This window comes from Plectropomus leopardus, chromosome 21 (genome assembly GCF_026936395.1).
Source record: "Plectropomus leopardus strain MGB_pleo_1.0 chromosome 21, ASM2693639v1, whole genome shotgun sequence".
In the NCBI taxonomy this organism is placed as follows: Eukaryota; Metazoa; Chordata; class Actinopteri; order Perciformes; family Serranidae; genus Plectropomus; species Plectropomus leopardus.
The window spans coordinates 20040474-20060935 of record NC_142196.1 but is presented as its reverse complement, the minus strand read 5'-3'; the positions used below and the strand labels follow the sequence as shown (position 1 = coordinate 20060935).

At 36.0% G+C, this 20462-nt stretch overlaps 1 protein-coding gene across 3 annotated transcripts in view; it reads right to left on the bottom strand.

Annotated features, from left to right (window-relative positions):
- Window positions 1–12041: 12041 nt before the first annotated feature.
- pou6f2 (POU class 6 homeobox 2) overlaps window positions 12042–20462 on the bottom strand; it is a 93474-nt gene continuing 85053 nt past the window's right edge. For all 3 annotated transcript variants that reach the window (XM_042510685.2, XM_088071814.1, XM_088071815.1), the window contains 2 exons: window positions 20191–20359; window positions 12042–15537 (listed from right to left, as the gene is read on the bottom strand). In XM_042510685.2, the coding sequence (XP_042366619.1) occupies window positions 15030–15537; window positions 20191–20359 (677 nt within the window). In that variant the 3' untranslated portion in view covers window positions 12042–15029. The remainder of the gene's footprint in view (window positions 15538–20190; window positions 20360–20462) is intronic.

Below are 20462 nucleotides of genomic sequence, written 5' to 3'. Positions count from 1 at the left end.
TAATGATGAGGGGGAGTTTTTTTAAAGTAAAAATAAATATATAATAATAAATATAAAAATAAATAATAATAATAATAATAATAATAATAATAATAATAATAATAATAATAATAATAATTATTATTATTATTATTATTATTATTATTATTATCATTGTTGTTGTTGTTGTTGTTGTTTGAAATTTATGTTTTATTTATGTTTTATGGCTCTTGCAGTAAAATCTCTGGAATAGGCCTACTTTATATTCCAGTTCCAAAATTTTATTTTATTTATTATCGATTAAAGAATATTAGGACAAAAACGGCACAAACATGACCAAAAGTGCTCTATCTAAAACGAAATCGCTTAATCTATATACTTAAAAGTGTACATTTATTATATAAATGGTGTTATTTCTTTTTTTAGTTTGATTTGTTTTTGTCTTTGATTTCTCATGAAGCCTTTTTTAGTGAAGCAAGACATAACTTTAATTTGTTTTAGTTTGACATAAGCAAAATTATTTCATTAAAACATGAAATGTATTTTGAGCTACATCTGACATAACCAATTCAGTTGATCTCATTTTTTTTAGTACACCCATTGCTATAAATGGGAGGGATTTCTTTCATTGTTTTTGTTTAAAAACTAAGTAAAACACACATTAAAATCATTTTATTTTATTTTAATTATTTTGCATTTTAAAGTCTTGCCTATTTTTTTCGTTTTAAATGTTTAAAGCTTGCAAAAAATGTTTCGTTTTGTGTGTATTTCTCCTCTCTACCTCTGTGGTGTTTAGGGCCAAACACTGAAGCCGCCGTGCACGCTGCCATCTAGCGACGTTACCCATCCGATAATAACATATAATAATATAATAATGTAATATTATGCATCTATTGATCCTGCAGGGGGCGCTACTTGCTCGCTGTAAAAGTGAATGAGGGCTACACAAACAGCCAAAAGGTTTCATAAACATCAAACATCCTCAGGCATCAACTGTGTGATGGGGGGACACTTTAACCCCTAAATATGCACCACTCATCATCATCATCATCATCATCATCATCATCATCATCATCATCATCATCATCATCATTGTCAAACTGTTCTCTGCATGTAATCACCCTCCTGATTTGCTCTCCAGAGTTTATATTGATCATCAGCGTTACTGTTTCATATTGTTTGTTGTTTTTTTTAAAATAAGAAACAATGCACAAATAATCCATGCAATAAAACACACAACCCACACACAATTTTTTTTATTGTAGTTATAGATAAAAGTTCATTTGTTTATTTATTTAAATTATTTTCTGTGCCAAAAACTCTAAAGTATTTATGCAAGGTAAAGTTAAAATAAGGTTTAGATTACAGGGGAAAAAATATCATTGTTGTTTACTTAAAACAATGAACTGTACGTATATTTATAATAATAATAATAATAATAATAATAATAATAATAATAATAATAATAATAATAATATGATGATGATGATGATGATGATAATGATGATGATGATGATGATGATGATGATCGTGATTATTATTATTATTAATAATAATCTGTTTATTTTATGGCTTTCAGATAATTTGAAAGATTAAATCTGGACCAAGGCAACTCTCCTAAAAAAGGTTTGAAATTAACTATATAAATAAATTATTAAATAAATAAATAAATAAATAAAAGCATTGTCTTAAAGCTCATCATAAATAGTTATCATTAGAAGTGGACAATTTGCACCCAAAACAGTGGAAAATAAAGTGTCACATGTGTGGCATGTCTCTGTATTATAACAACTACATATGTGTGTTTTTAGATTAATTCAGTTTGATAAATTGCTGTCAATGGAAGTAATTTACGTAGCATTAAGACAGATCAAATCAAATCACAAATTAATTTCAGGCTGTTGTTCTTCATGACTTCACAATGTAATTAAATGTTTCTGTGGAATAAAACATTACAATAAGGAGACACATTTGCATTCACATTATGAGGTCTCATCTGTGTTTTTAGACATGAAATCAAATAAAAATTAGCTCCACATGAGGAAAAAGATGCATTTAAATTAATATTTTGTACACAATTTCACATTACTGACAAACAAATGCATATTCTGTGTTTAGGTCAGAAACGTGTTTTCAGGGTGTCAGAAATCATGTCTGCTGTTATTGTATTTTTTTCTTTTTCCATGAAACACTTAGTGCAGCCTGAACGCTCCGGCTGTTCAAATCACTGTCCGGTGCAGCTTCCTGTTTAAGTTTTCAAACAAGAAAATGTCATCCGTCATGACAAACACATTATTCACTCATCAATAATGCACCTCGCCTCCCCTTTTTCTCCCTCACTTTTTCTTTATGCTTTATGGAAGACACAGGAGAGAGTGGACACGTGTCTCTCAGCTTTGGTGGAAGACATTTGCAGCCGCCGGACAACAATGGCCTTGAGAATACTCGGAGGCCACGGCGGAGTTGTCTCCTGCTCTGGAAATGGAGGCCTACTCATTCACGGCAGCCACACCTTCAGTCCCCCCTCGCTCAAAGAGTCGAAACAACAAACCGGGGCAATCACCTGACACATTTCCATCCAATTTCCACTGCAGAATGTGTTCATTTTCAGGCTAATGGCATGTCATTTTGCTGGAGCCTTTGGTCAAGAATTAATCCTGGAATCAAAACAGATTTTCCGGGGAGCAATCTTCCATCAAGTATTGATTTTTTTACACTCACGGAGCCTGTACTCCCTAATTTAACCTGACAGCCAGCAGCACAATGGACTGGGAGCACCTTGGCATCTCACAGAGGGAGCTCTCCTCCTCCTCCTCCTCCTCCTCTCCTCCATGAAGTGAAAGAGAGATTGAGACAGAGAGAAAAAAAAGGGACTCCCTGATGTATAAAACAAAGAGCGTTGCTTACAGAAAACACAGAGATAAAGCTTCCGTCTCTCTGTTTTACCTCTAATTATGTTTTCTAGTATAGTGCAACTTGGGCAGGTGAGGCTGAGAGGGAAAGGGGAGAGTGTTCTGGGGCCATCAGCTATCATTATGTGCCTGTTGACATCTCCCTGTCTTTGAGTGATTCTCATCTGTGATTTCCCCTGGCCATTTTCTGCAGATGCACGGAGAGGGGTTTCATCACGGCCCCCATAAAAAGGGCCCAAAGTGTCCGCGCAGACCCCCACTAATAAGAAAGCAAAGATGTGTCCGACCATGTCACTCCTCTCCCATCCATATCTGCTCTCTCGATGCCTTCAGATATGCAATCATTCTCTTTCCTGCCCCCCCTCCTCTCGCTCTCTCTTTCCTCTGTAAGTATACTACACCGTACGTATAGAGGTCAGCGGGATGAGAGGATGATGGAGGGCAGGCCCGGTTATTTTCCTCGAGCTCTTAAAGCTGCGATGACCCATGAGCAGGAGAGTTGCACTTTGCCAAAGGGTTTTCCATGTGCTGCTTACAAACTACCTGACAGGAGGGGAAACAATTTCACTTTTCATCTGCTGCTTTTAACTCATAATCGTCCATTTCAGGCAGAATGGAGGTGTGATGTTTCTGTTTGTGGCGCATTATTATACATTGCCAGGGGCGTAACCATGGAGAGATTTAGAGAGGGTTGACCCCCCACCCGAGGATCTACAACCTCCATCACCAGCCCTCTGCATCATTTTGCATCTTTTTCTGTTGATTTTTGCAAGTTTACTACAAGTGGTGACCTCCAGGGCTGAAAAATAAAGTCAATCCAAGTGCCAAAATTTGCAGTTCTTCTAATGGCCACTAGAGGCTGGCTCCAAAAAAATTCCCACAGACCCCCATGTTAACCCTTTGATGTCTTATGCAACTTATGAAGAAAAGACCCAAAAATTGGCAAAAACACTGTAAAAGTGGCAGAAAATTACCTAAAAAATAGAAGAAATTAAAGTTTTTTTTTAAAGAAGAAAAAAAACAACACCAAAACAAAATAAAATAATACATATTTATGATAATTACAAATACGTATTTTTGGACATTCTTCCCTTGCATCTTTTAAAATTATTTCCAAAATCTACTAATTTCTCACAATTTGCTGAGCAACTCTTGTAAAGTTGCTTGATGCCCTTTTTTCATTCTTTCTTTTAAATGAAATCCAACCAATTAACTCAGTTTGTCATGCAGTGATAAAGCAGCAAAGTGCAAACAAGCTAAAAGTTTAGGGTATTTCAACTTTACGCAGTAAAGTACAGCCATGTTTAAAAAAAAAGTTAGATTTTGAGAATAAAGTCATAATATTACGTGAATAAAGTTGCCATATTATGAGAAACACAAGAAAAAAGAAAAAAGTTGTAATTTTACAAGAAAAAAAGTTGTAATTTTACAAGAATGAGGTCACATTTTTTTGAGAATAAAGTTGTATTTTTTTGAGAAAGAGGATATTGGAAATAAACATACTGTGACTGTGTGGCGTGACACATTGACTCATTGTAATATTACAACTTTATTCTGATAAAATGCAGACATTTTTTTCTTCTAAAAATACATCTTTTTTTCTTGTAAAATTATGACTTTTATTATTCTTGTAATGTTACAAGCTTATTCTCATGAAGTTATGTTTTTTTTCCTCATAAAACTATGACTTTATTCTCATAATATTAGGACTTTTTTCCTATAATATTACAACTTTATTCTTGGAAAAAGTTGTCCTCAATGTGACTCTAAAACACTGTCATAGAAAAGACATGACCAAAGTTCAAAAATATGAATGTTTATTTATATGACGCAGGTAATCAGTCACACAGGTAAACGTGTCCAAATTAACAGGCTATAGGTGATCAAACATACACTCACAGGAAAAGCTAGAAAAACTGAAACTATCACTAAAAAAGACGATCTGACAACAAGGAGGGGAAGACAAAGACTGAAATACTCTTGGACAGGCGAGACAACTAGACACAAGTGAAACACATTCGGGCGGTAATCAGAAAGGAGGAAAACCTGTGAGGAAATAAAACAGGAAATACAGGGATGACAAATAGTTTAGAGCTCAGGGGGCTTGACAGGTTACAACAATTAAGGGATCATGATTTAAAAATTTTTAAAAACTCATTTCAAACTCTTGCTCTCCCGACCTTTTGGTCCTACTCAGTAACTATGAAAGACGATGGAAACTTCTGAGACATAAAGGGTCCTGACAAAGACTCCATATCCATTGTTCATCATTTAGGATACAAAAATTTAACTATAAATTTGTTTGAGAATAAGTACTAATAATGCATGTTAGCAACTGAAATCATAATGGCATTGATGTGTAAATGAATATACAAAATGTGCTGAATCAGAAAAAAAGGGGGGAAATTGAAGCCAGCGACAATATTTATTTATTTATCTATTTATTTATTTATGTTTTACCTCGGGTTAATCCAGCCATTAGTTTGGCTTTTAAAACATCAAAATTTACAGATGATAAATGAATAATCAAATCAATTAATTAAATATGAAAAAGTAAAATAAAATCATGACTACAGCCCTACTTAGTAAAGGATTATCTATATATAATATAATATAATATAATATTATTGATATATTTTAATTATTGATTTTGGGAGGGGGCTTGAAGCCTATTATGGGTTTCACTTCATAAAAAAAGCAATGACATCCTCAGTATTATTAATATTTTATTTGGTCCCTTCACCCTTTTTCTGACCTTCTGCTCTCCTAATAACTTTCATACGGTCCCTAAATAGAGCTTAATGCAAAACATACATTCCTGTAAACTGCTAAAGCGACAGTCGGTAAAGTCAGGACTCACCTGAAAAGATCAATTCATGATAAAGTTTCTTTTTGAGGACATTTATATTTTTCAGTGTGGTGAGTTTAAGGTGAAAATCAGATAAATACACTTTAAAATGAACCTGAGGACATAATGACTCGAATAAAAGTTGTGATGTTCAAGGTCGACACGAAGAGTCATCATCTCTGTAGCAGCACGGTTACTGATTAAAACACACTCTGCTCTGGACTTTACCAATTAAATAAATTAAGAAACTATTAAAACTATTCACTGACGAAGATTTGCGATTGTTTTTGTGGTGTCAGTATGTGTACAGCTGAAGAGAAAGCAGCTGATACTGTAAATGGGAATACTGTTCAATTTGCTGTAATTAAGTACAATGAAATGCTGATGTTATATGCCATATAAATAATGATAAAAATAACAATAATAATAATTATTATTATTATCATTATTATTATTATTATTATTATTTTATATTTAGTGGAAATGTCAGTGCAAATAAGTGAGTCTTTATAAATTCTAATTAAACATGAATAACTGTCTATGAACAAACTTTACCACTAATAAATTAATAAATCATTCCAGAAAATCCCTATGAATCTGATGGGAAACAATAGGACCTAATTCTGGCCCCTAATTATCTTATCTTAATCTAAAATATTAAGTAGCAGAGGATTTTTTTTTAATACAAAAGATACTAACACCAGATGCCAAAAGGCCCCAAATTTGTGCATGAAATTAACAAGAATGCAGGGAATTAAGTGTTTGATGCTCAAAATTGTATGCTGGAGGGCCCCCATACCCCCAAGGTTGAAACAAAAACTACACCCTTACAATATTTCCCTCTGAAATCAATTCAAAACAAACAAGTTAAATAGCTCAAAAGTTTACTCTGGTAATTAAATAAATGTACTTAATCGCCCCCTTGTATGGACTGTATGTGCAGGTGTGATGCAGGTGTGCTCTGACAGTCCCATCTGAGTGTTTGTAAGACTTTATTTTTTGGGGGGGTCCAGCACAAAAACAAGAGGTGAGGCTGCTGGAAAACAGAGACATCAGTCTAAAGACATGCATTCAAAAAACGGGCTGCTAGAAAGTTAAATGGACTATGAGTCGATGCAATCAGCTGCTCAAGTCAGACAGGTGTCTCTGTAAAGACCCGGGCTATTAACTCCTCTACCTGCAAATACCTCACAGTGTGTCATTGCTAATAACGCTGGAAAAAAAAGAGCAAACACACAGGAACAACAGTGAAAGCAAAAGGGATCATATGCATGGCCAACCTCGATTGCATGTGAGGATTGGTAATTGCACCCCCAGAGGCATCTGGGTGTGCAGAGCAGCAAAGTGGGAGACGCCTGAGCAGCTCGGGCTTCACAGTCAGTGTACCAACATCTCAACCTTGAGGAGGAAGTGAAAACAAGAAGGCGGAGGAGCGGGAGGGTGAGGGATACACCGACAGTTCATTTACCCAGAACATCAGCCCACCGCGTATTGTCTGAAAGATAAGGAAAGTGAATGCTTCATGCCTGATGGAAAACAAAGGCAGCAATTTAAAACCATCTGCATCCAACACATGCACTCTCTCCCTCCACCTCTCCGTTTCTGTGTCCTGACTGATATTGAAACATAATCCATTTGGAGCGCAGACATGTCATAATATTTCTCTGCGGCCTGCCTCTCGTCCTGTTCAGGACGGTTTCAGGTTGGGTGCAGGTTGAACAGGGATGTTTGATCGCAGCTTTGATTCTGTTTGGAAGAAGAGATACCTCAAATGTATCCCTCTGAAGTCCTCACCAAGGAAAAGAAAGGAAAGAAACGCTGCTTTTTAATGTCATTTGGGCTATAATAACAAGAATTGATGTTTTATTTTATTTGATTTTATTTTATTTTAACATTCCCCATAATTTTTTGATATAGGTCAAACGGTTAAGATGGGAGAAAATTAAAATGTTTGCTATTGTAATGCCTAAAAAAATGTAATTATACCAACATATCTTCATTTATGATCATGTTATGTCTAGTATGCCCAGTACTTATATTATTTCCACACATATTTACCATTACAGGACTTTGAAAACGTCTCAGAAATGGTGAAAAAAATAATTTATTTCACCAAATGTATAATGGATTAACATTAAAGATATTGCATTAACAACAGTTAATATTCATCCTTTTTTATTTAATAAAAAAAGTATTTTTTTTTTGTCTTAGCATCACTACTTTTACCATAAAAGGTGAGCTCAACTGTTTGGTAAAACATTTTTTTAGACAGTCAAAAACGGCAACAATGGCTCCCACAGTTTGAGTTCAGTTCAACACATTTTTCATCACAATATGGTGACTCGACGTTAAAGGGATATAGAAGAAAAGAATTATATTTCACTTTAAATCCTTCTTTAGGAGACTTCAGCTGCTCCTGCAGGTTCAGAAAATAACAATAAACTGCAAGACTCAGAGGTCAAAACTCTTCTTTAGTGGGTCTGTACTAGAAACATCATACACTCAAAGGGCTCGAAGTGAATCCTCAAACTTCTGTACTGCTCTTAGATCTCTGAATAAAGAAAAGAAGAAAACATAGTTTGTCCGCACATTTTTAAACATAGTTTTCGATGAAAATATGTGTTTGCTTCTGCATTCGTCTCTCAGTCAACACTAAACTTATCTATTACAATTTATCTTTATTTAATACTATTAATATTATCATTAATAATATGATATTAATAATATGATAAAATTATAAATTGATTTTATTAATTATTTTCTTAATACCTAACTTAATCTTACTACTTTTTGTACTGAATATATGATACGCCATATGATTGTTATCTTGCTTTCATTTATTTTTGTGTAAAGCATTTTATCACAGTAGTTTTAAAAACGTGTTTCATAAATAAAGTTGCAATTATTACTTTAATTTCTGTGGTTCTTTTCTGAAATTTGGGCACTTATTCTGTTGCTCTTACTAAAATTTTTACAATTAAAGCATTTTTATGTTATTTTTTTTATGTTATTCCTGATCCAAATCAGAGGTCAGAAGATAGAGATTACATCAAGTTGTTTGTTTATTTAATTTTTGTTTTATGAGGAGTGCATAGAGTGAATCAATGCAACACAACATACTAATCTGGTTTAGAAGCATGAGCCCATTTATTAATTTGATTGAGGTAAATTAATCTATATCACAATCTGGCACAACGGGGACAATCTTAAAGGGAAGATTCAATTCCAAATTAAAAATACTTTTTTCCCTGTTTCCTGTAGTGCTGTTTATCAGTCTGGCTTGTTTTGGTGTGAGCTGCAGAGTGTTGGAGATATCGGCCATAGAGATATCAGCCTTCTCTCCAATATTATGGAACTAGATGACACTTAGTTGCTTGAAGCACTAAAAAAACACATTTGAAAAACTCAACAGCATCTTCTCTTTCCAGAAATCATGACGCGGTTAATAAAGATAATCCACAGACCTTGTTGTGAGCAGTTTCATGAAGGAACTATTTTCTTTCTTCTGAACTACACCCACCAACCGAATCACCGTGCAGAAGAAAGCGTGCATCTATTCAGACACGGGGACTTCTGGCACAAGAAAGCAGGGAGCACACAGACTAAATACACGACAGAGGTGGAGATAACAGGGCACAGGTGAAGCACATTAGGGCGGGGTCGATGGTCACAGAGCGGGAACATACGAGCGCAGCAAGTTGGGATCTTGGGAAATTAATCTAAATAATAAAAACTGAAATACACAATCTAGGTGACTTGAGCAGATATGACACTCTTGCTCATGACGGTGCGAGATGATTACAGATGATTTCGGCTGAGCTGTGACGTCAGCTTGAGCTGGTAGTAGATGCAAACTTCCGGTAATATGGTTGGTGGGTGCAGTTTGGTAGAAAGAAAATAGTTCCTACATGAGACTCCTCACAAGGTCCGTGGGTTATTTTTAGTAACCAGGTCATAATTTCAGGAAAGAAACATTGCCGTTGAGTTTTTAAATTTTTATATGATTCTAATTATTATTAGGATTATTTTAGCTTTGAGCACAAGTTTTAAAAGAAAGTTTAAAAAAGTAAAAAAATAGAAATAACAAAAATGCACTGATAAAACTGCTTTCCCAAGACATTTTTCTCTAGCTTTTTAAAAAATAATTTCTAAATCTACTAGTTTCCTGCAATTTTTGGAAACATTCATTACCACTCATTGCCTTTTTCCCATGTTTTTGGAAAAAAAAGTCCCACCGAGGCATCTGAGAGCTGCACATGGAAAATGATTTAAATGGGTTAAAGGGTTAATTAATAATGTTACCACAAACTAATTGCAGCCAAATGAATCTGGCATTGGAGCTTTTGGGTCCAATGATTTAAACTTCTTCGGATTTATGAAGAGTCTTTATGAATGGGATTTTTTTTTTTGCATCACAATCTTTTTTTAGGGGATTTAAGTTTTTAAATTTAGGATACTATAAAACTTAAAAACTTGTGTGCAAAAGGGAACTTCTTGTGCATCTTATCACTCATCCAAGAATGATTGATAAAAAGCTCAAACCCTGACATTTACTCCATAATTCTGCACCAGGATTTCTTTTTAACTGCGCTGTTACCCTTCATTCAAAAGCAAGCGCGGTGCTGCTGCACACAGAGAGAATAGAAAGTAAACTTTTATCAGCTGCAGAATACAAACAGTTTGAGAAAACAGATATGGGTCAGGAGCTGCATCTGCACAATTACATTGTTAATGGGAAAGACAATGAAAATGGCGCGGATGGAAAAACAAAAGAACATCAAATAACTGACTGGAGCTGTGTACACCTCAGCCATCAGCCATCACCACTCAAAAATACATCCAGTGTTTTGAAATGAAGGGGGGGCAGAGCGCTGAAAGGAAGACGAAAAAGCATCTTGAACATCAGTTTTCAGTCTAATGTTAATAATTTATGTTGTCTGTGCTTTTTATTATTATTATTTATTTATTTACTACTTTCTTTTCAGCAGCCTGCCCGTTTTTCAAAGGCATCATGGACAGGGAAGCCGTATCAAACTTTTGAGTTTAGTTTCAAAAGGCTTTCTCTGCGTTTATTTATATATTTCTTCTTCTTTACACTTGTCTTGTTGTTATTTGGCGAAGCAAACACATGAAGCTTTGATGAGAAGCAAACCTGACATGTATTCTTCTCCACTGACCCCAAGGAAATCTAAATAAATAGCTAAATATTGTATGTAAGGCTGTTTTTTTGTTGCCCCCTCTCTCATTAAACACATCAAATAGTCAGCTCATCCGCCCGCCATCGATAGGTTAAATGTCAGATAACGTCTTAAATGTGACGGTGTGCAAAGGATGATTTAAGATGCACTTGACCATGACCTCGCAGAGAGTGAAAGTCAGGACAAGTTTGATTTTATTTGACGTTTTCAATCGCTGTGTTTATGTGTTTAGTTGAGAAAGATGAAAAGAAAAGTCAGTGATGTTTGAAGAGTATTTGTATGTTTCAGAAACCTTTGAACTCGGCAGCAAGCAAAGCTACCTGTGTAACTTACATACTTTTTAAACCCCAAACAAAATATGAACTCAGCTCTTGATTATATCTCAATCAGATCTATCTATTAAATTTTTAACATTTTATGTCTATTTGCTAAAGTAAATTAAAATTAATTATAAGTTCACATACAATAAAATTAATCATTGGCATGACTTTAGTATGTTTTTCTGTTATGTTTATATTTAAAATAAAAAACTGCGTTTCCAAGATTTTAATCAATGGTAAATTAACCTACAATTTAAAGTCTGGCTTTTATGTCTTACTATCACAATTGTATGGTTTATACTTCTATTTTTTGAGATCAGTTTTTGCTTATTTCCTATGTTGCTTTTGTTTTTGTTTCTTAAACTGTAAAACACTTTGAAATGAATTTGATTTGTTTGAAAGATGCTCTAAATAAAATTTGATTAATTGATTGATACAGTTTAATACATTTAACGAGACTAATGGGACCCAGAACTTGTGTTTATGACACTGGAAGTCGTGTACACTGTACAGTGGTTCCCAAATGCTGGTTCATGGTCCAAAAGTGGGCCAGGTGTACTTTGAATTTCCAGCAAAAAGTTAGTTTTAAAATGCTATGTGTTTTTTCTTGAAATATGTTTTTTGGCTATTTCTTTGTGTTCTAAGCCAGCTTGTAAATTATATATATATATATATGTGTGTGTTTGTATATATATATATATATATATATATATATATGGTGAACCGGCAAAAATAGGACAGAATCTATCTTTAAAAAATAATTTAACTGAAAACAGGACACAAATTCATGTCAAACAATTGTTTATTACTAATTATGGTACAAATCAATGTGACAGACTTGAAGCTTTTTTTTTTCTTTTTTTTTGAAATACACAAAGTGCTGCTTAACTGACCAAACAGATATTGCTCTATAGATTAAGTACAGTTTTCAGTCTATAAAAAAAATGAAAACCAACCTCTGCAGGCTCTTCAGCTTTGGTTTCGAGTTCTTTCGACTATTAACAAAACTTCAAACCGGTTTATTTGTGTTAGTAAAATTTCACAAAAGCATTGAAAGGTGATTAACAAATCATCCTAATTGGGTTTAAGAGCAAACATCTCCTTTTCCTCTACGCGGGTCTACAGGTCTGTGAAAACTGAGAGGTGAATATCACAACGAATGAGAAATAACGCAAACATAATAAAAAACTGATGACCGGAGAGTCACACGTGGCTCGGTAAAAACCACTTCACAAAATAAAACAATCATGTGTCACGTAATAATAAATAAAACACAAGCCTCTCCCTCCACATTGAAGGTGAACATCGACACACACAGTGCAGAGTAACCGTCCGTCTTTTTACCGACCTGCTGCTGCTCGTATGGCGTTTGTATGATTCTCACAAGAACAGTACTGAGGTAAACCTTGGATGAACTACTGTACATTTCTACTCTTCAATTCTTTTATCTCGTTTTTTTTTTTTTTTTTTAAAGATTGTCAACATCATGAATCTATTTCTCTGTACAATGTGCATAACTATAGAGCTTTGGTCCAGCATTGAGAAGTTGAGCAAAGGCACAACTCCTTTCTGTGTCTTCTTTTTATTTGTATATTTATTATTTTTTTTTGGTTTTGGTTACAGCTTTATTGATAAGCCTCAGAACAGATCAGTTTTCTACCTGCAGGAGCCTGCTGCTTTCTCACGTTTGTCCGGTGGGCGGACATGTAGTTTCTTGGCCAAAGATTTGCCTGAATGAAATATTGCAACATAAATGTGGAAAAAAACCATAAAAGTGTGAAGTAAATGTGGCTGTAGATGGAAATAAAGTCACATAGAAAATAAAAATTATATTAAAAATCTCTGTGCACCAAACTAAATGAATTACCTCTCCTGCAAACCCTCACATATATATATATATATTTTCTTTTTAAAAAAACAGACATGTAAAGCTTTTTTTCCCTAACATTTACAGAGTGTGTTTGTGTGCGTGTTTTCCAGGCAGTGAAGAAGAACACAGCGGTGCACGGGGGACTGAAAGATAACCAATGTGACATGGAAGGACAGATATCGAGCAGACACATGATTCTGAATAAATTGCATCAAATTTCGCCTCACTTCAAATTAAGTTCACTCGTTCTGACATGTGACACTTATTCTCAACATTCACCTCTTTTTTTTGTTGTCTTTTTCCTGTGAGGGTTTTTCTGAGAGCCGAATACTTGACATTTCCTCACAAGGTAGTGTGTAAAATGAAGAGTTTTAGTGCACAGTGATGGAGAGTCAGGTAGTTTTTTCCCCCCAAAATAACAAAAAATACTTGAAATCTTACAGATAATGTGTTAAAATTAACATTTTAAAGCATTTTACTGCAGTAGAAAGCAATTCATAGGTGCAGAAAAAACACATTTCCAGTTAAACGGTTGATTATAACATCTGTAAACCTTCACTTAGCTGAGAGGAATGAAGAATATAAAGGAAACGATATTTATCTCGGAAGAAAAAAAAAAGTTATATAAAAACAGCTGAACTGGAATGAGCTCAGTAGTTTGGTCAGTGGCAACAAACAGGCTTCAACCACACGTTTACTTAATCTAATGGCTTAATTAAAGGGTTTATTGTGTAAAATTAAGTGTTATTTTCAGTGACATTTTTGGGTTGCCTGGTGAAACTGACTTGAACCGAGGCAAATAATCCTACATGTGGTTTGAGTTGAAGCATGCAAAAATCTGCTCAAAAGAAAAGACATTTTCTATATTGCTGTGATTACAGCAGACACTGTCGCAGCTGTTTGACATGGTCGTGTTTTTTTTTCTTCTTTTTTCTTTTTTTGTTAATTAACCCACAGAGTAAAACACGTTAGAAAAAGGGGGGAGAAAGCCGTGTGGACAAGTAAATAAAAATGTAAAATCTTCACCAGTCCTTGAGCTGAAATTTATGTGTTCTTTGGCTATCAGGCTTTGGCAACAGAATGACACAGTAGCTCAAAACAAAGCTGCAGTAGACTTGACAGACACTGAAACCCCTCATCATCGTCATCATCATCACGTGAAAGTCCTTCCCTCCGTCTGTCCGTCCGTCCTCTGAAACAATCTCATGAGATTATTAATAAATACCTGTAAAAGTTGTACAAAGTTACACTGTGACTGAAAATATTTGCAGATGAAACACAAATCGGAGGCAAACAACATTATTATGCAATTGTTTAACAGCAAAGGTTCATTTTTTTTTTGTCCAAAAAGAGAAACTTTATCAGTGTGATTTCAATTCGAAGACGGTATTTTTTTTCTTAGATATTTACATACAAACAATGAAGAAAAAAGTAAGCGAGACAAAGATAAAATGTATACTCAACCTCACACATATAGCTTAGATTTGCCAGTACAAATGTAAAAATTTAGAGCACATTTACATTACAAAATTATTCTTAGTACTCAGATGCAACAGACTTTGGTAAATAGTGTTTTGATTTGGTATGATCTCTTTACTAAATCCCTCCTCGTGGGAACCAAAATTTGGGCGATAGTCTGGTCTGTAAGGCCAGGATCTAAAACTCTTTGAAAACAGCACACCGTATGTTTTTACATAATTCTCAGATATTAATCTCTTTTTTCATGTTTTTGGTTTCGCCAAGGTCATTTACATAGCTGTGGTAATCACACTGACAACACATAGTTTTTGTTTGCAAACTCATGACTGTCCGTCCGGGTGACTCGAGAGCATTTTTCACTTCAAGATGAGTTCGTCCACCTCTGTTGTTTTTAATGGCTGCCACTTTTCCACTCCAGCTCGTTCATTTTGGGAGCTCCTCTAGAGAATCAGTGAGAGGGTCCATCGGTGCAGCCGGGCCGAGGTCGGGCTGTTTCAAACGCTTTATTGTGTTTTTCAAGGCTTGCCTCTTGTTGCAGAACCAGACGCGCACCACCTCCCTGTCATAGTTCAGTTTCTCCGCGATTTCCGTCATTTCCTGTCCAGAGGGGTGTGTGTTCTTCTCAAAGTGGCTGTTGAGGATCTCGAGCGCCTGTGGGGTGAAAGAGGTCCTCCGCTTGCGTTTTTTGGAAGGCTCGCTGCCGATAAACTCAGTCAGGTTCTGCATGCCGGATCGGTGGCGGGCTTCAGCCTCGGCCATCCAGCGCTCCAGAACGGGCTTAATCTTCTGGGCGCTTTTAGGGGTGATGTCCAACTTCTCAAACCTGGCAGGATATAAAAGGCCAGGGTTCAGTTTGCCTGTCAGACTGCTACCTATAGTGTTCTCTTGGGCTTCCTGTGGTAGGAAAAAGTGGCTTCTCAGGATGGTGTGTCTGGGGAGAATTGAGAAAAAAGAATCTTACTTAGGTGCCCTGCCAGAACAAGGGATAAGCTGCCTGCCTTTTAGTCTCCTCAACCAGAATGCCACAGGGACTGAGACTAACGTCCAGGTACACATCCGAGCCAAACTCCTGTTTCCTGCACCTGGAAACACCTCAGCTGCAGCAGCTGGAGGTGACGCTTGCCAGTGGTGTGATAATTTTCTGCAGCGGGCTTTGCCTCTGTCCCAAATTGGCAATAGTGGAACAAGGAGATGTTGCTGATGACTAAATACCCTTCTTCAAAATTCTCATAAATCAACAAAAAAAGACAAAAAAAGAAAACAAAATTCCTCCCAAATATCCCACGTCTTTCCCTCAGGTGATAAAAAAAAACAAAAATCCACTAATGCATGCAGTTAAATATGGCACCATCATTTATTTACAAAAAGAGCTTGAATTATTAATCAAAATGTACATTTAATACATTTTTCAAACTTTCTTTCATCCTCTAACAACGGCTCATTTTATATTTAATAAGAATACATTTACACACTCTAATCCTGAAAGTTCCTGCAACTTTATGTGACACGTAATTCTGACTTCACCTGTACTCTGCGCTTTTTAGCAAGTCACAGTAAGAATGGAAAATGAGGCTTTTTATAAAAACGCTGCTGGCCGGCAGCCCAATGACTCTGTCAGGTGCTTCTGTCTGTGATAAAAACAAATACTGTTAGAATTAGATATGACGAAGATGATGGTCTTATATTTGACAGTAAAACGATTCCTCTCATGTCTGTTATGTTCATGTTATTTGGTAGGTCGTTATTTAATCCTGTCCCCTTGATTAGGCTTCGAAAGAAGATGGCGGATGTACATACTGAAGGACTTTGACACCAGAACTTTGGGTACCCGTCCAGACTCTTTCCTTAGGTTCAGGCAACAAAAGCACTTTAGATAACGTTATGAAATTATTGTGAATTTGGTTAGATTTGAATAAAAAAGGTAATAAAAAAAGAAAAAGAAAAAGAAAATGAGAATATGTTGTCAATAAACATTTTGGAAACATGGTCGTTAGCACGGAAACATGCGGAAACGTTAACAAGCAACGTTTCCACATAATGCTAATAGACAACATAATTTACACAGCGTTACATGTTCTTCAAAATTAGGGGTGGGGATGAAATCGATACAGCATCACGATATTTTTGCATGGCAATATCGTATCGATTGACCGATGCCAAGTATCAGCATTTTTTATCACATAAATTATTAATAATACAAATATGATTTAAACTACAAGAATCATTAAATCAAACAAGGATGTTGACAAAGTTTTCCTTTCAGGCAATTTTGTCCTTTGACAGAGCAACAAGAAACACAGAAAGAAAGATATGGGGATGATATGTGATAGAGGTTCATTTAGACTCAAATCAATGACAGTTTTAACAGTTTCTTACAGCTACTATTACTACTACAGTACTTTTTTAAAATTAAAGGAGGAATTCAGGACTCTCAGGACCTTTTTTAAGGTGTATCTGCATGATTTTTTGTTTTGTGTGACTAAGTCATCTTGATGTGACCTTGGTAATCTTCCACATTTGCAATTTGCTCTCTGTTCTCTTTCTCGTTGCTCTTATTTCATTGCAAACAATATAAAAGTGACAGGAAATAAAAGAAGAGTGAAGAGGAATGACACGTAACAAGGTGGACTATAACGGGGATACTGTGGACACTGTCAGTACATTGTTAGTGTCTTCGACCCCTAGGTCTGAGGTTTTTTTTTGTTTTTTGAAAATCTTGATTTAAGAAACATGCGAAGAATAAATAACCCTGATAAAATCTCCATTAAGTATCAGATGTCTATTAACGGAGGTATACAAATATTATTGAATAAAAAAAAGTTGACATGAGTCAACTCAAAGTGTTTCTGGGACAAACATGAGTGTGTGAATGCTTTTAGTAAAACAACTCCTGAACTGACAGCCGCTCTGACGGAGAGACAGCAGAGATCTGCTCCGCTCTCGGTGGAACAAACAATGCACACGAGACGTTTTTAATGGCGAGGTGAGACGCTGCAGACAACAACAGTGAGGGAGAGATGACCATGCGTGCACGAACTTCCTCTGCTTCTACACCTCGTTTGGTGCATTCCTCCTTGTCGACAGGCGGTATTATTTATAACCTCCTCCTAAACAGTGGAAAGAGGAGGGCTCCATACTGCGGGGAATACATTAGTAAATATGAGGAGTCACCAGAGACAGGACATTTCATGGATCAACAGGAACCGCAGATACTAAAATGAGTTGAGAGCTGCTCAGCTGGGGTATGCACTCCCTCCTCTAGTGCATCAGCGCGTGGGAGAAATGGCCCTGAATGCACCTCCAGCCTCTCTTCTTAAAAGTACCTCAGGAGCCTGCTTAGACATGCTGTTTGTTTGGACCTGAGTTACTGTTTGCCTCAAGCTTTACAGTCAGGAACCACACAGAATCTTAGAAAGGTACATGCTTAAAGCCACGGCTGGACACGTGACTTAAAATCTACAGTATATCGAGATAACTTAGCAGATTTACCTCAAAAACAATGAATATTTGTGATCTTTTATACATCAGCACGTGTCTCTTTTCTCATGTTGGTTTACCTATGATGTGTTTGTACTGTCTAATTTCTGGATACCTGAACAGTCACCACTTTTTTGTGCTGCGTTCACCTTTCACAGGTATTTAAACTTTTGCTAATTTTGGGGTCATTTCTTCTTAAATTATCCGCTGCTTTCCTCCCATGTTTTTGAAAGAAATCAAACCAAGTTGCTGAGGTTTCAAAGGGTTAAGACATTTGTTGAAAACTATCATGGAGTAGTGATATAAAACCCTACATAGTAAGAAATATGTCTGTTTTTTAACTGTCAGAGATGTTGCCACTCTGTTTAAATTACAGTGTCTATCCTAATATAGTATTTGATTGCTAAGCCTAGTTGTTCTCAATTTCTTCTTTAAGAGCACCTAACTATGTGACACATTTTATGGGTATTTTACATTATATTCAATACACGACACACAACAATAAAAATACAGAACAACTGATGGCTGATGTCTGATGGAAGATTTCAGTGATGAATGATTATTTACGGTGTATTCAATTCTCAGCAGTGCGAAAACACTAATTAAAGCAACTTAATGACATTTTCTATCCTAAATCATGTAATAAAAATGAGAAATGTTGTCAGTTTTCACATTTTTAATCTTCATATTAGCTAAGCTGAGCCAGATTTGAGGCAGATGAGGACAAACTGGCACATCATTGGTTTGATGATGCCCTCTTGTAATGCCGGTGCCTGTTTAGATAAACTAATAAAGTGCCTGGAAACATACTGAGCAATGAAAGGAGACAAGATGGAAGCATCTGTCAGTGTCTGTTCACTGTCTGGGTTCAGAGCCGGAGCCCCAGAGCTACCGTGACGTCCCGTTTCTCCTCAAACTTCATGTCTGTGTTGATGTTAACTAAACTAAAGCATGTGAAGTTTGCCCCTCTACTTAAAACATCAGGATGTCATGTCCAATGTCATACAAACAAAAAAATTGTCTTAACGGCATGAATAACAGCCCACAGAGTGTTTATTTTTGAAGCTAATGGCTTTTAATGTATGTTATAAATATTTGAATTATGCCTGGCTGTAAATATTTCATGTGTGATTTCAAGACTTTAAACATTAGTCAGAGATGGCTGGCCCTCATAAGAACCCCGGCCCCTGTACTGTTTCACATTTTATCGGCTGTTTGATGTTGATGTGATGAAATTTTTAAAAGTGCGTGGCAGCAGCGTGTCACATAAACAGTACAGGTCATCAGCGAAGCACATGCACAGGGACATTAAAATTAATACAGGAATAAGAAATGAAAACGGAGGGAAATAAAACTGATGCAAAACAGGCAAAAACTGTGTTATGTTTTGTATATTTTTGTTGGATTTCATAAAATATTTAACATTAATTTCCCTTCATCAACTTTTTAATTAATCTTACACATAAAATCCTTTCATTTAAATTTTTACTATTTAATTCTCTTGAAAAAATAACATTTGGGCATGATGTAGCCCAAATTACTCTGACTTGAAGGGGAACTATGGCTCATTTGGCGTCTTCATGCAAAGCGTTATTCAAGTGGAAAAACAGGGGGGATGAAACACTGATTGTCTGATTGTCTCATGAATATATAATGCACCATTTATGACTAAACTGTCCTGGTGACAGCAGTAAAACATGGCAATCTTATTAACAGATCATCGCCGTCAAGCTCTCTCATGTTCAAGCGGAGAAGCCTGCGTAAGGCCTTAGTAATTATTAAATGCTTTAAGTGCTTCGTGTAATACTTGTGTATGTATTTTGCATAAGTAACGTGCAGCTGTCATGTCAGCCGGTGAAAGGGATGGGAGAGGAAGAAGCGCAAGTACAGACATGAGAGCTTCGTTTGTCAGGGTGGTGATAGTCAATTATGTATTTTAATATCTTAATAATGTCTGTTAAAACACCAAATGAAAAATAGATGGCACCAGACAAGTCAGTGAGGCTGCACGACTTCATCTGCTTTCTTCTGACAGAATTAGGACATATTGATCAGAAATAATGAGCCGTTTTATTGTTGGAGTTTTTCCCTCTTTGTTTGTTCTTACCTGCAGATGGCAGACTGGCTGTACGCCGGCCCCTCTGCGGCGCTGAGCGCCTGGCCCACCTGAGTCTGTGTCAGGCCCAGGGACAGCCGGCGGATCTTGAATGCTTTGGCGAATTCACGAATCTCCTCCAGGTTGACCCCGTCCACCTCGCTGGGGGCGGTCTGCGGGTCTACAATACAACACACACATCTCATTTTATTAGCCCTCTGCTCCTCTGTCGCTTACCTCATTTTGCAGAGTGAATGAAGCAAACATCCAGACATATGTGATCA